The following is a 15,021-nucleotide window of genomic DNA, read 5'->3' on the forward strand; positions in this document are numbered from 1 at the left end:
AAACCAGACGGAAAGTTCCTCTTAACGGTAGGCGGGGAAAGGCAGAGCATAACGCTACTGGTAGAGACTAGAGAGAAGGGGCGGGCCTCGAGGGTATTCTTTTCTGACATTGGGTGAAACGACTGTCAGTCAGTGAGCAAAAAAGCCTGGATAGGCGGGGCTGTAGGAGAGATCTGCGAGAGCGGCCTTAGCAACGGCTCAAGGGCGGTGAGCTACTGTTGGGTATCTCGGCTGGCGGGTAAAGCTGGGAGGTCCCGGCCGGGGGCGCCGGTTGGAGACATGGTGAGTGGGAAACTGCAACTTCTTACTGGGGCTGAGGCTGAAGTTTCTCCCTGAAATAAGGAAGTTTTGTTTGGTTTTTGAAATGTATTATTCGCCTCCTTTCATTATCCTCGAAGGTCATTAGTAACCCCTCCATTCGTCGCCGAATAGAGCGCACTGTCCGTGGCTCCAGGGACGGAAGAGCGGTTCTCCAGTTCATTTTTTCCCCTCTTCAACCCCAGCCACCGTTTTACCAATGGCGTTGGAGACAGGAACCACTCGCTAGCCAGAAATGAGTTGAATACAGAGAATAAGAGGCTTTAAAACTGTTGAAGGATATGGGCCTCTAGGAAAGACATACGGAACTCTGAAAAAACTGGCCGGGAAGCTACCACCTCTGCCATTGGAACTACTGAAGACCACACCAGTGTAGCTGCCGTCCAGGGATCAAGAATCCTCTGCTACCATGACCAACTCTTAAGATATATGAAGCTGGTGTCTAGATACACAGTGACATGGAATCTCTGATACTACTGCCTCTTATCCCATAGCTGAAGACAAGATACTGAAATGAGGCTACAGCAGAAAATGACAGATAGCAGGAAGATGACCTCCATTTTCTCTGGATATTGATAATTTGGTCCAACCTTTATTCTCCAGATCCCTGGAGTAATTTTTTTAATCTGAAAAATGTTTTTTTTTTTTTTTTTCATTTCCCAGTCTGCAATATAGAAACTTATGTGAGAAGGTGGGAAAAGATACGATGTTTCAATCAGCCATATCACACACATTTTATTATGAGACATACAGGCACAGATGAAAGTAAATATGCCTTAAACACTGCTGTTCGGATATATCAAGTAAGGCCAATTTTTTCCCATATAACATCTACTATTCTGGCATGTCTTCTTTGCCTTTTCTGCTTCTCAAAGGGCACTAAAGTTGAAAGAAAAACCCAAGATATAAAAAAGAACCAGGCTTTCCACCAAGATATAAATAAATAAAAGCATAAATGTTAGCAAAGGGAAAGGGGAAAATTCTTGAGGTTCATTATATGGAATAGGATGCTTGAATATGTTTATTATATTTAGTTAGTCCATTAATTCTGGTTCTGGTACTTCTCCCAGTTACATAGTTTATCTTTCACCCACATGTGTATTTATTACAGGCATCCAGACCAAGTTCAGACCAATGGAAAAAAAGTGCAGCAAAAATAGAATTGAATGAAACTCAAAAGCAAGAAATTAAAGAGGCCTTTGATTTATTCGATGTTGATGGGTCTGGAACCATAGATGTGAAAGAACTGAAGGTTCTGAAATTACTTCTAATTCTGAAACATTTGAAAAACCTTATCATTGATTTGTTGCAATCTTTAAGTCTTTCGTTAACAGTAACTTTCTGAAAGCTTGATATAAAATCTATTAAGTGCAGACACTTACCCCTTTAGTGTATAGACCTGGCCTGCACTAACCAAAATAGTATGTTGTTAAGCATTTTACTACCCTTGTTTTATGAATGAGTAGGTTAAAGCCTTAGTGATAAAGAACCTGCTTGCCAATTCAGGAGACATAAGAGATGCAGGTTCAATCAGTGGGTTGGGAAGATCCCAGGGAGGAGGGCATGGCAACCCACTCCTGTATTCTTGCCTGGAGAATCCCATGGAGCCTGGTGGGCTATAGTCCATAGGGTCACACAGAATCAGACATGACTGAAGTGACTTAGCACTCACGCACACACACAGGCCAAAGCCCATCATGAGACTGGAACCTAAGCGCGCTGACCTGATTTTCTAGGTTTAAGCTAGTCCAGAGTAAAAAAGAGAGACTAGTAATTAACCGGTTAATTTAAGAGCTAGGAATGAGACTGTGGCCTATTATAACTTATTTACTTTCTATTTCAGATTGCAATGCAGGCCTTAGGATTTGAGCCAAAGAAAGAAGAAATTAAAAAGATGATAGCCGAAACTGACAAAGAAGGAATTGGCACCATTAGTTTTGAAGAATTTTTTGCCATAATGAGTGTAAAAATGGTATGGTAGTGATTTTGCTTTTCAGTGAAATACAAGCAATAGCCTTCTATGATTTTTGGCTGGAACAATCAGAGGAAAATATACCCATCTTTAAAGATGGGTAGGATTTAGACAGGAATAACAAGATTAAAGATGTTTTCAGGGTAGTAATGAAGACTGTCCAGTGTGAGAAGAGGAAATAATAAGGATATATGGCTGGATAGAGAGAATGGGGCCAGCATTTTGAAGCCTTGAAATCAGCAATTTATTGCTTCTTTCTCAGGCATAATCCTAGAGCACTGAATGAGACGACATCCCTGTTGTCTTGGAGCTTACATTTTTGATAAGGGATCTCAGTTACCTGAGGTCAATAAGAGATAAATTCTCTTTGTCACTCTGTGGCTCTCCCACTTAAATAAACCCTGAGTTTCAGTACCTTGAGGGCAGATATGAATGCACTGGAATAATTGCCAAAAGTCAGAAGAGCAGTAAATAAAGCTCAGTCTACCTGATATATTTCTAGTCTAGACCTCAAAGACCTATACATCTAGACTGATCAAATAAGTAAATGAAAGACTAATGACATTTAGTTGTTTCTGTTTTTAAAGAGTGAAAAGGATGAAAAAGAAGAAATACTGAAGGCTTTCAAATTATTTGATGATGATGATACAGGAAGTATATCACTGAATAATATCAAGAGGGTTGCTAAGGAGCTAGGGGAAAATTTAACAGATGATGAACTTCAGGTAAATTTCACTTATTTGTCTAATTATAATTTATAATTATAACATACAATTTATATAATTTTTAGTTATATTACTTTGGTTATATTAATAAATTTGAAATTTGGTTTTGAGTGTGTATTTGAATGTTCATTTACATCATCCCTTTTTAGTAGATTTCACATATCCTATTTACATTTCATTTTATAGGAAATGCTTGATGAGGCTGATTATGATGGGGATGGAGAAATAAACAAGGAAGAATTTTTGAAAATGATGCAAAAGACCACTCTTTATTAATACTGTCTTTTGTGCCTTCTGGAAAGTTGTTAACAAGTTTGTATTTGTTGTAAGTTCCATAATAGCAAATGTATTCATTTTCAGTGTTTAAGTTTATATACATAAACTGGTCTTTTGATGTCTAATCCATGTGAGAAGTTACATGTTGCTACCAATATGTTCTTAAATCTATAACATCAAGAAATAAAATGTAGTGATTTCCTTAAACTATGAATTTGAAGAACAGTATTAATTACAAGTGCTATTTTTAGAGCCCCAGGTTCTAAAACTTAGATTTTTTTATTTAACTTATGGAAATTGGCCCCACATCATAAGCCAGCCATTACTTTCCCTATTATTTTCCTTTTGTGCAACTCTAAAGATGAACATTTGCTTTTTAACTGATTATTCAGACATGTAAAGTCTTAAATAAAACTGTCTGGCAGCGTCATTTGCTAATTTTCTTTTTATAAAGAAATTTAAAGCAGCTCTTAATGTCATCCATTTTTTCCTACACATTTCTTTAATAGCTGTGTCAGCATTTCTTTAATAGCTGTGTCCCTAGGACAGGTGCTGGAGATTTTACTTATGTTGTCTCAGTTACTGTGCAGAAGCAGTACTAAACACACAGAATTAACTCCATTCTACTACATATGAGAAAACTAAAGGTCAGAGAACTTAAATTTTAAAATTGCTAAAGATCTCACTTACTTTTATCCCAGAACAAATTAAAACTTACCTGGTTTTCCACATTTTCCTTCCTTTCCTGGGAGCAAGATCAAATCCAACAGTAGAGAGACAATTTAAAAACCTACCATAAGGGTGGTTGACATTAGAATAATGCTTACTAAGAGAAAAATCATCTCAATCACTAATCAACATCAAAGATTTTTGGATTGTCTGCTAGTAGAAAGGGTTATGAAGGATCCAATGAATTAGATGTTGATCTTACCATGTCTAAGTTGGCTGGTCGTTCCTGTGGTAGGCATCTTCTGAAGTGGTTCTCAATGATCCTAGTTTCCTGGTACCCCTGCCCTTCTGTAATCCCTTTGTTCAGTGTGGAGTAGATCTAGTGAATGGCTACGAATGAATAGAATATGGCAGAAATCATGGGCTGTCTCTTCCAATATGAGGTCTTAAAAGCCTGTGACTTCCCTTTACTGGTACTCTCTTGCCTTTTTTTTTTTTTTTTTTTTTTTGCTTGCTCTGGTGAAACAAGCAGCTGTGTTTTGATCTGCCCTATGAAAAGGACCACATGGCAAGGAGCTAAGCTTGGGAGGAACCTAGGCTTTCAGTCTGTTAACTAAAAACTGAATCCTGCCAGCAGCCATTTGAGAGTGCTTGAAAATAGATCCCTCTCTAGTTGATCTTCGAGGTAGACTGCAGCACCTGTTGGCACCTTCATTATAACCAGTGAGAATCCCTGAAGCAGAGGATTCAGTTAAGCCATGTCTGAACTCCTAAACTTCAGGAACTGTGAGACAATAAAGGTTATTTTAAGCTACTAAGTCTTGGAGTAATTAGTTACATAGCAAGGAATAACACAGCCCCTTATCTTGAAGCTCTGGTGTTGACATCTTACCTGTTGAATTGCTTAATATACAGGTAACCAAGTAACAGTTACAACTATCCATACTAAAGAATTGATGCTTTTGAACTGTGGTGCTGGAGAAGACTCTTGAGAGTCCCTTGGACTGCAAGGAGATCCAACCAGTTCATCCTAAAGGAGATCAGTCCTGAATATTCATTAGAAGGACTGATGCTGAAGCTGAGACTCGAATACTTTGGCCACCTGATGCGAAGAACTGACTCACTTGAAAAGACCCTGATGCTGGGAAAGATGGAAGGCAGGAGGAGAAGGGGACAACAGAGGACAAGATGGTTGGATGGCATCACCAATTCAAAGTTTGAGTGGATTCCGGGAGTTGGTGATGGACAGGGAGGCCTGGCGTGCTGCAGTCCATGGGGTTACAAAGAGTCAGACACGACTGAGTAACTGAACTGAACTGAACTGATACTAAATAGAGAAGATTAATTAGACTTATCACATGAGAATATAACCATATAGCAACACCATTTTTTAGGATGCTTCTGTTTTTTGACTACTCACTTTCAACCACATATATGAAACTCAGTAAATTTTCTCCATCTTTGCAGCTTGGTGCCTTGGTCTGTTTGGGCATCTATAACAAAATACCACAGAATAAACCATAGAAATACATCTCTCATGGTTTGGAAGTCTGGAAATTTGAGATCAGGCAGGACAGCATGGTTAAGTAAGGGCTTTCTCCATTGGAGGCTTTTCATTGGAAGAGGTTAGGGAGCTCCATGGGATCTTTTATAAGAACACTAATCCTATTCATGAGAGCTCCACTGTCATGACCTGATCATTTCCCAAAGGCCCCACCAATTAATAGCATCACCTTTGGGGGTTAGGATTCAAACATAAGAATGCAGGAGGTGGGGGGAGTCACACATAAACATTCAGACCATAGCACTGGGATATTAAGAGAACTTCAGCCCACTAATGAGTGGACTCCTAAAAATTTTCTACTAAAGGTTGTCCCTGCAGCCCTGAAGCTGCCACTCAAATGACCCTTTCCTCTGAGCCATTGGTTGTTATAAATCTCCTGGAGTTCTGATAGATATTTTAGTTGCTAACAAGCAGGTTGTTGGCAGTGAAAGTAACTACTGGGCTTCAGGCAGCACTAAAATAGGGGATGATTTCAAGGCTGGTGCTGATAGAATCTTGGCAATAAAAACAGACTAACAACAAACACATCAAATGGATGAATATTCATATTGGATGGATCACAGTCAGGCCTGGGAATAAGCAGCAAGCCAAGGAAACAATATGTAGCAAAATTTAAACAATTCTTTATTAAAGAAATTGAATCTGAAAATTAAAATGCTTCTACAAAGAAAACTCCGGTCCCAAAGAGCGTGTTGGTGATTTCTCCCACTTAATGAAGAGAATATTTAATTTTTCCAGAGAACAGAAATAGAAATAACTCTTCCAAACTTGGTTTGTGAGGTCAGCAAAACTTTTTACCAGAAGCTACAAGGACAATGCATTTTAGCCAAGTTAGGTTTATTTCAGAAAAACAAAATTTGTTTAGCATTTGAAATTTGATCAATGTAATTAATGTATCACATTTTAGAATAAAAACCAAAAATCATGTAATCATTTCAGTAGGGAAAAAAGTTGCATAAAAGTTGATAAAATTTAAACCCTATTTATTATAAAAACTGTGGCAAACCAGGAATAGGAGAGAATTTCTGTTAACTGTATGAAGGTATCTTCAAAACCTTAAAATATCATCTTAACTGCAAAACATTCAAATCTTCCTCTTTGAGCTGAAGAATAACAGAATATCCCTTACTGCTAACTTCAGTTCAACACTACTGATGAACTATTCAGCAGAGGAAGAATAAAGTTTTTATTTGCAGATGATATGATGTATACACAGAATATTCAAAGAACTTAGACATTGCTGGATGCAAGGTGGTTATATAAATGCAAATATAAATACAATTGTATTTTCACATACCAGGTACAAATAGCTGGAAAATGAAAAATTTAAGTGACTAATACAATAGTTTTTATAAAAATTTATATATAAATTTATAAAATAAAATATAAATTTATATAAAAATATAAAAATCCTATGGGTAACTCTAATGAAGATACAGAGGTCTTCTATATCAAAATTTATAAAAGAATATGGAGACAAGACTTTAATAAAAAGAGGAATATTAAATTCTGTTTATGGATTAAAAGACTCTATATTATAAAGATGCCAGTTCTCCGGATTATAGACACAGTGCAAAAAAAAACCTAGCCTGTGTGGAACCTGACAAGCTGAATCTAAAATTTATAGAAATCCAAGAGGTCAATACACACTTGAAGAACAAGGTGAGAAGACTAGCTTGCCTGAATGTCAAGATTTACTATAGAGTCACAGTCGATGAAATACTGTGTGATTTTTTTGTTTGTTATTCGCCTCACCGCATGCCATGCAGATCTTAGTTCCCTGATATGGTATTGAACCTGTGTACCCTGCATTGGAAGTTCTGAGTCTTAACTACTGGACTGCCAAGGACGTCTTATAGTATGGGGTTGATTAGGAAAGAGGAATGAACCAATTAAATAGAACAGAAAGTCCTGAAACAGAATAATACACTGATTTAAGAGAAATCATGACTATGCAGATCAGTGAGACATTTTCATTATAATGAATGGTTCTGAGTCAACAGAATATCCACAAGGAATAAAAGAAAACATGATCTCAAACTCTCATCATACATTAAAATTAATTGTAAATGATTGCTGATCTATATATGGAAAGAATATAAAGCTTCCAGGAGATAACCTAGGAAAATATCATCATAATCTTGAAATCAGATTCTTAATTAGGATACAAAAAGCACTAACTTTAAAGGAAAAACACTGATAAATTGGACTATATTTTAACTAAGAACTTCTCTTCATAAAAAGAAAATATGAAGGGACTTTGTTGGCAGTCCAGTGGTTAAGCTTCCATGCTTCCACTGCAGGGGTTTGGTTCAATCCCTTGTTGGGAAACCAAGATCCCACATGCCACATGGTGTGGCCAGAAAATAAAAAAATTAAAACCAACAGGACAGAGAGAATATGAAAACATAAGCTACTAAGTGGAAAGAGATATTTTCAATAAATATACCTGACTAAATACTTGTATGTAGTATATAAATAACTGCTTAAAAATTAGGAAGAAAAAGATGTGGTCTTATACTCAGTCATGTCTGACTCTTTGTGACCTCATGGACTGTAGCTCGCCAGGCTCCTCTGTCCATGGGATTTTTCCAGGCAAGAATACTGGAATAGGTTGCCATTTCCTCCTCCAGGGATCTTCCCAACTCAGGGATCGAACCCACATCTCCTGAGTCTCCTACATTGGCAGGTGGATTCTTTACCACTGAGCTACCTGGGAAGCCCCAAGAAAAAGGTAGCCCAATTTAAAACAATGAGCAAAGGACTTAAGCAGACATCATAGAAAAAGATACCCAAGTGATCAAAAACCCATGAAAAATTAATCAAAATAAGGAATGTTTTATGCTGAATAATGGCCTCTCAGGAGATATCCTTGTTCCTGAAAAATAGGAATGCTATCTTCTTCTATGACAAAAAAGGACTTTGCAGATACAATTAAGGATCATGATTAAGGATCATGAGATAGATTTCCTGTATTATCTGGTGGGCCCTAAATGTAATCACAAGCGTCCGTGTAAAAGAGAGGCAGAAGGACATCCGACACATAGAAGAGTAGGCAATGTAACAATGGAGGCAGAGTGACGTGACCAAGGAATGCTGGCAGGCACCGGAAGATGGAAGACTTAAGGAGTGGATTCTCACCTGTTAGCGGTGTATCCTTGCCAACTTCTTAATCTTGGCCCAAAAACTGATTTCAAATTTTTCGACTCCAGAACTGTGAGAGAATAAATTTCTGTTACTTTAAGCCATCAAGCTTATGATAATTTGCTTCAATAGCCACATGAAACTAATACAAGGGCCATGCAAATTAATGTCACCATGAGAGCATTATAAACCTACCAGAATGGCTAAAACTGAAATAACCAATAATTCAAAGTATTGACAAGAATGTGAAACAACATGAATTCTCAACTACTGCTGTTAGGAGTGTAAAATGCTTCAACTGCTTTGAAAACAGGTGGCATTATTCAATAAAGAGGAACATATGTTATGATCAGCATGCATTCCTAGGAACATATCCAACAGAAATGTGTGCACGTATGGGCTATGAGACACATAAAAAATGCTCATGGTAGCAGTATACATTATAGCCAAAAACTAAAAATACTCTAAATGTCCATCAACAGTAGAATGTATACAAATACATTAATATAGTTATCTATCTATCTAGCTTATGATAATGAAAAAAAGTCACCTATATGCAGCAGCATGGGAGAATCGCAAAAGTCATTGACTGGAAGAAGCCAGGAACAAGAGCATATGTTCTCCATAAATGCAATTTCTCTAAAGTTCAAAACCCAAGCATATCGAAACTGTAAAGTTAGAAGTCACAATAGTGATTATCTTGGGGAAGAGGGAGAAAGCAGTAGATAGGAGGGGGCTTGCAGGGAATTTCTTAAGTGTCGGTAACTTCATATACCTTGGCTTGTGTAGTCATTACACAAGTGTTTACATTGCCTCAATCCACTGAGCTGTTTATTTGGTTTGTGCATTTGTGTGAGTGTTGTACTTCAATTTAAAAAAAGTTGAAAAAAAACATTTATGTCCACACTGTTAGGCATCATAAGTTTGTCACTGACACCGGTAATGTGGAGAGAGTCCTGTGTGAGGGAAGTTATTAGCCAGCATGTTGATAGATTAGAGCAGGCTGCTAAACATTCTGCTGCAGAAGGATCTAGTGAACCTTCATTTGTTGTCTGCTCCTATTAACCATCAGAGCCAATACTGGAAAGAAACTGTGTTTGTAATGAATATGAAAACCTTTTAAATTAAATATAGCTCTGTTGAATCTTAGTTAGATCCCTTTTTTTAATACTAACATTGTTTATTTATGCCCTATTTTTCACTTAATTGATCTTGCTAGAGGTTTTATTAGAACTTTCAAAGAACAAATTTTTGAGTTTGTTTATCCTATTATATAGAGAAGGAAATGGCAACCCTCTTCAATATTTTTGCCTGGAGAATCCCATGGACAGAGGAGCCTGGCAGGCTACAGTCCATGCGGTCTCAAGAGTTGGACCCGACTTAGAGACCAAACCACCACCACCATCCTATTGTTTCTTTTCTATTCTATTAACTCTAGCTTTATTGTACCATTTCACACCAGTCAGAATGACCATCATTAGAAACTCTACAAATAGCAAATTCTGGAGAGGATGTGGAGAAAAACCCTCCTACACTGTTGGTGGGAATGGAAGTTGGTACAACCACTGTGCAAAACAGTATGGAGTTTCCTTAGAAAACTAAAAATAGAATTATCATACAATCCAGCTATCCCACTTCTGAGTATATATCTAGACAAAACTCTAATTTAAAAAAAGATACATTCACCCTCATGCTCATAGCAACAGTATTCACAGTAGCCTAGATATAGAAACAACCTAAATGTCCATCAACAGATGAATGGATAAAGAAGATGTGGTACATATATACAACGGAATACTACTTGGCCATGAAATAAGGCCGTTTGCAGCAACACAGATGCAACTAGAGATTATCATACTAAGTGAAATAGGTCAAACAGAGAAAGACAAATACCATATAATATCACTTATATATGGAATCTAAAGTATGACACAAATAAACTTATCTATTGGAGAAGGAAATGGCAACCCACTCAGTATTCTTGCCTGGAGAATTCCATGGACAGAGAAGCCTGGTGGGCTATAGTCCACGAGATTGCAGAGCTGGACATGACTGAGTGATTGTCAAACCTATCTGTGACATAGAAACAGACTCACAGAGGTAGAGAACGGATTTGTGGTTACCAAGGGGAAGGGGGTTGGAGGAGGGATGGACTGGGAGGTTGGGGTTAGCAGATATAAGCTTTTTATATATGGGATGAGTAAACAGCAGTTCAGTTCAGTCGCTCAGTCGTGTCCGACTCTTTGCGACCCCATGAACCACAGCACACCAGGCCTCCCTGTCCATCACCAACTCCCAGAGTCTACCCAAACTAATGTTCATTGAGTTGGTGATGCCATCCAACCATCTCATCCTCTGTCATCCCCTTCTCCTCCCACCCTCAATCTTTCACAGCATCAAGGTCGTTTCAAGTGAGTAAACAACAAGGTCCTACTATATAGCACAGAGAATTATATTCAGGATCCTATGATAAACCATAATGGAAGAGAGTATTAAAAAATAATGTATATGTATGTATTATATATCTGAATCACTTTGTTGTACAGCAGAAGTTAACACATTTTTTAAATTAATTTTTTAATTGAAGGATAATTGTTTTACAGAATTTTGTTGTTTTCTGTCAAACATGAATCAGCCATAGGTATACATATATCCTCTCCCTCTTGAAACTCCCATCTCCCTCCCCATCCTACCTCCCTAGGTTGTTACAGAGCCCCTGTTTGAGTTCCCTCATTCATATAGCAAATTCCCATTGGCTATCTATTTTAATATGGGAATATATAAGTTTCCATGTTACTCTCTCCATACATCTTACCCTCTCACCCCCTGCTCTTTTCTGTAGATCTGTTCTCTATATCTGTTTCTCTATTGCTTCCCTACAAATAAATTCATCAGTACCATCTTTCTAGATTCCATATATATGTGTTAGTATACTATATTTATCTTTCTCTTTCTGACTTACTTCACTCTGTATAATAGGCTCTAGGTTCATCTACCTTTTTAGAACTGACTCAAATGCATTCCTTTTTATGGCTGAGTAATATTCTGTTGTACATATGTACCACAGCTTCTTTATCCATTCATCTGTCAATGGACATTTAGGTTGCTTCCAAGTTCTAGCTATTGTAAATAGTGCTGCAATGAACACTGGGGTACATGTGTCTTTTTCAGTTTTGGTTTCCTCAGGGTATATGCCTAGGAGTGGGATGGCTGGGTCATATAGTGTTTTTTCCTTAGCTTTTTAAGGAATCTCCGTATTGTCTTCCATAGTGGCTGTATCAACTTACATTCCAATGGTGCAAGAGGGTTTCCTTTTCTCCACACCTTCTTCAGCATTTATTGTTTGTAGACTTTTTGATGATGGCCATTCTAACTGGTGTGAGTTGATACCTCACTGTAGTTTTGATTTGCATTTCTCTAATAATGATCCCTGGGTTGAGAAGATCCCCTGGAGGAGGGCATAGCAACCCACTCCAGTATTACTGCCTGGAAAATCCCCATGAACAGAGGGGCCTGGCAGGCTATACATAGAGTCCATGGGATCACAAACAGTCGGACATGACTGAGCGAACTAAGTACAGCACAATAATGAGTGATGTTGAACATCTTTTCATGTGTTTGTTAGCCATCTGTATGTCTTCTTTGGAGAAATGTCTGTTTAGGTCTTTCTCCCACTTTTTGATTGGGTTGTTTGTTTTTCTGGTATTGACTTGTATGAGCTGCTTATATATTTTGGAAATTAATCCTTTGTCAGTTGTTTCATTTGCTATTATTTTCTCCCATTCTGAGGGTTGTTTTTTCACCTTGTTTATAGTTTCCTTTGCTCTGCAAAAGCTTTTAAGTTTAATTAGGCCCCCCTTGTTTATTTTTGTTTTTATTTCCATTACTCTAGGAGGTGAGTCATAGAGGATCTTGCTTTGATTTATGTCATTGAGTGTTCTGCCTATGTTTTCCTCTGAGTTTTATCAGAAATTAACACAACATTGTTAATCAACTATACTTCAATTTTAAAAAAAGGAACAAGGAAAATAGCGATTCTTTTGGTATAGCTGAAAAAAAAAATGTCCACGAGTTCTTTGATATTCCTCCTATCAACAGGAAGACTTTTAGTCTTCCTTTGAATATGGGTTGCCCCTAGTGACTTGCTTCCAACCACCAGAATACAATGGAATGGCACATGACTTCTGAAGATAGATTAGTAAAAGTGATATAGCTTCTGCCGGGCTCTCTAAGCATCCAGCCCAGCCACCATGCTTTGTCAACCAGTCATGTGGACCAACCACAAGTAGGTATTCTGGGCATGGCCCCATGGAGTTTCTAGCCAATAGCTAGTATTAACTAACTAGCCAAACAAGTTAGCGAGCCTTCAGATGGTTCCACAGTCCAAACTTAGAACCATTCTAGCTGATTCTGAGTGCAGACAAGATGTCCCCACCGAACTCTGTCTAAACTACAGATTTGTAAGCAAAGTAAATGCTATGATTGTTCTAAACCAGTAAGTTTTGGAGTGGTTTGTTAAGTAACAATAGAATACAACATACATCCTAGACTTACTACAGTTTACCTTTAATTAGTACTTTTATCAATTCCCCCATATAGAATTTTATATTTTAATTATAAGCAAAGGTTTAACTCCATTTATCTCTCTCTTTTATTGTGCTATTGTCATATATTTTACTTCTATACATAGTCAAATCCCCACAAGATATTATAAACGAGTCTGTATTCATTTAGATTACCTACATACCTTTCTGCTGCTCTTCATTCCTGATGGTTCCATCTGAGATTATTCTCTTAAGCCTGAATAACTCTATAGTATTTGTTAACATAAAGATCTACTGGTGATAAACTTAGCTTTTGTTTGTCTGAAAAGGTCTTAATTTTTGACTTCTTTTTTTGAGTAATATTTTTATTGTGTACACAATTCTAGGTGAGAAGGTAGGAAGGTTTTTGTTCTTTTACATTTTCGTGCCAGTCCATTTTGTTCTGATTTTCATCATTTCTGTTGTAAAGTAAGCACATGCTTTATTGTTGCTTCTTTGAAGGTAATGTGTGGGTTTTTTTTCCCCCTCTGAGTGCTTTAAGATGCTTCTATATGTCTTGGTTATTAGCAGCTTAACTCTGATGTAGCCAGGTGTGGTTTTCTTTATACTTTTATTCTACATGAGGCTCATAGCATATCTAGATTCTGCGGTTTAATGTCTTTTGTTAACTTTGAAACATTTTTAGCTAATATTTCTTCAAATATTGTTTCTGAACTATCATTTCCTCTCTATTTCCAGAACCCCAATTTGCATGTTAGACTGTATCATTATTCTTCATGTATCTCTTACACTCTTTTTGTATTTTCTAGCTCTTATTTTCTCTCGGCTTCAAACTATACTTCAGTTACTTGTTTTCCAGTTTGCCAGAAGTTCTCTGTTCTGCCATGTCTAATAGATTCCAGGTCTCTGTTGAAATTCTTCATATTTTCTTCTGTCTTATTGAACCCATTTATTATTTTAATTTTAAATCCTCTGTCTGATTACTTCAATATCTTCATTATCCCAGGTTTATTATTATTGTTATTTTTAATTGTGGCATTTAGTTATTTGGTGGTTTTTTAGCCAGATATTGTGGATTAAAAAATTGGAGAGGTTATATTAATAAATGCTGTGATATTTCTCCACAGAAGATAGTTTTTTTCTAGTAGGTATGTAAAATTCAGAAGGTGACTAGTGAACAGCTGCATTTGGAAAAAGAGGCTGGATTCAAATCTTTTATTCATGCTACCTTATTATTTATTCATAAGACTGATGAAATAGCAATATTAAGTAACAGTCATTGAGTGCTTATTACATGTTAGGCACTGTTTTACCTCCTTTACATGGATTTTCTTAGTTAAGTCCTAGGCTTTCTGGGTACTATCACCATCGTTTTGATTTTACAGATGAGTGAACTGAAAAAATGAGGGTCTAAGTGACTAGTCCAAGATCATATGGATAGTAAATGGCTTCTTTGGACTTGGAGTCAGTGTTTCTAGCTCCACCCTTCTATTCTTAACCACTATACTCTGCTGCTCTCATCATTCCTTGGAACAGGTGTCATGCTATAAATGGGAAAAGCTGATAAACCATATTCTTAGGAGAAAAACAGAAAATGAATTCAGTGGTTATTTATGCTGTTGCTTGGAAAAATTAATGAAGTGATACTTAGGAGAAGTGATAAATCCAGAGAAATAAAATAAAAGAAAAAGATAACTTTTTAAAACAAAGGAATAGATTTAATTCTTTGTAGAGTCAATAGTAGGGAGTCATGACATGGCCAAGAGTAGGCAGTCAAGACAAGCAGGTAACTTGGAAGATCAGAGACTA

At 37.0% G+C, this 15,021-nt stretch overlaps 1 protein-coding gene across 3 annotated transcripts; it reads left to right on the forward strand.

The window, feature by feature from the left end:
- The first annotated feature begins 40 nt into the window (after nucleotides 1-40).
- On the forward strand, nucleotides 41-5,346 carry LOC110130307 (centrin-4). 3 transcript variants are annotated; one of them, XM_070474890.1, is made up of 7 exons: nucleotides 41-282; nucleotides 982-1,121; nucleotides 1,430-1,570; nucleotides 2,162-2,290; nucleotides 2,878-3,015; nucleotides 3,202-3,340; nucleotides 4,876-5,346. In XM_070474890.1, the coding sequence occupies exons 2-6, from the start codon at nucleotides 1,059-1,061 to the stop codon at nucleotides 3,289-3,291; spliced, it is 561 nt and encodes a 186-aa protein (XP_070330991.1). In that variant the 5' UTR covers nucleotides 41-282; nucleotides 982-1,058; the 3' UTR covers nucleotides 3,292-3,340; nucleotides 4,876-5,346. The 3 variants fall into 3 exon arrangements, with proteins under 3 accessions (XP_070330991.1, XP_020737830.2, XP_020737831.1); XM_020882171.2 differs by lacking the exon at nucleotides 4,876-5,346 and having other exon boundaries at nucleotides 42-282; nucleotides 3,202-4,774; XM_020882172.2 differs by lacking the exons at nucleotides 982-1,121; nucleotides 4,876-5,346 and having other exon boundaries at nucleotides 47-282; nucleotides 3,202-4,774.
- Nucleotides 5,347-15,021: the final 9,675 nt, after the last annotated feature.

Source organism: Odocoileus virginianus, chromosome 12, assembly GCF_023699985.2.
Source record: "Odocoileus virginianus isolate 20LAN1187 ecotype Illinois chromosome 12, Ovbor_1.2, whole genome shotgun sequence".
Taxonomy (NCBI): Eukaryota; Metazoa; Chordata; class Mammalia; order Artiodactyla; family Cervidae; genus Odocoileus; species Odocoileus virginianus.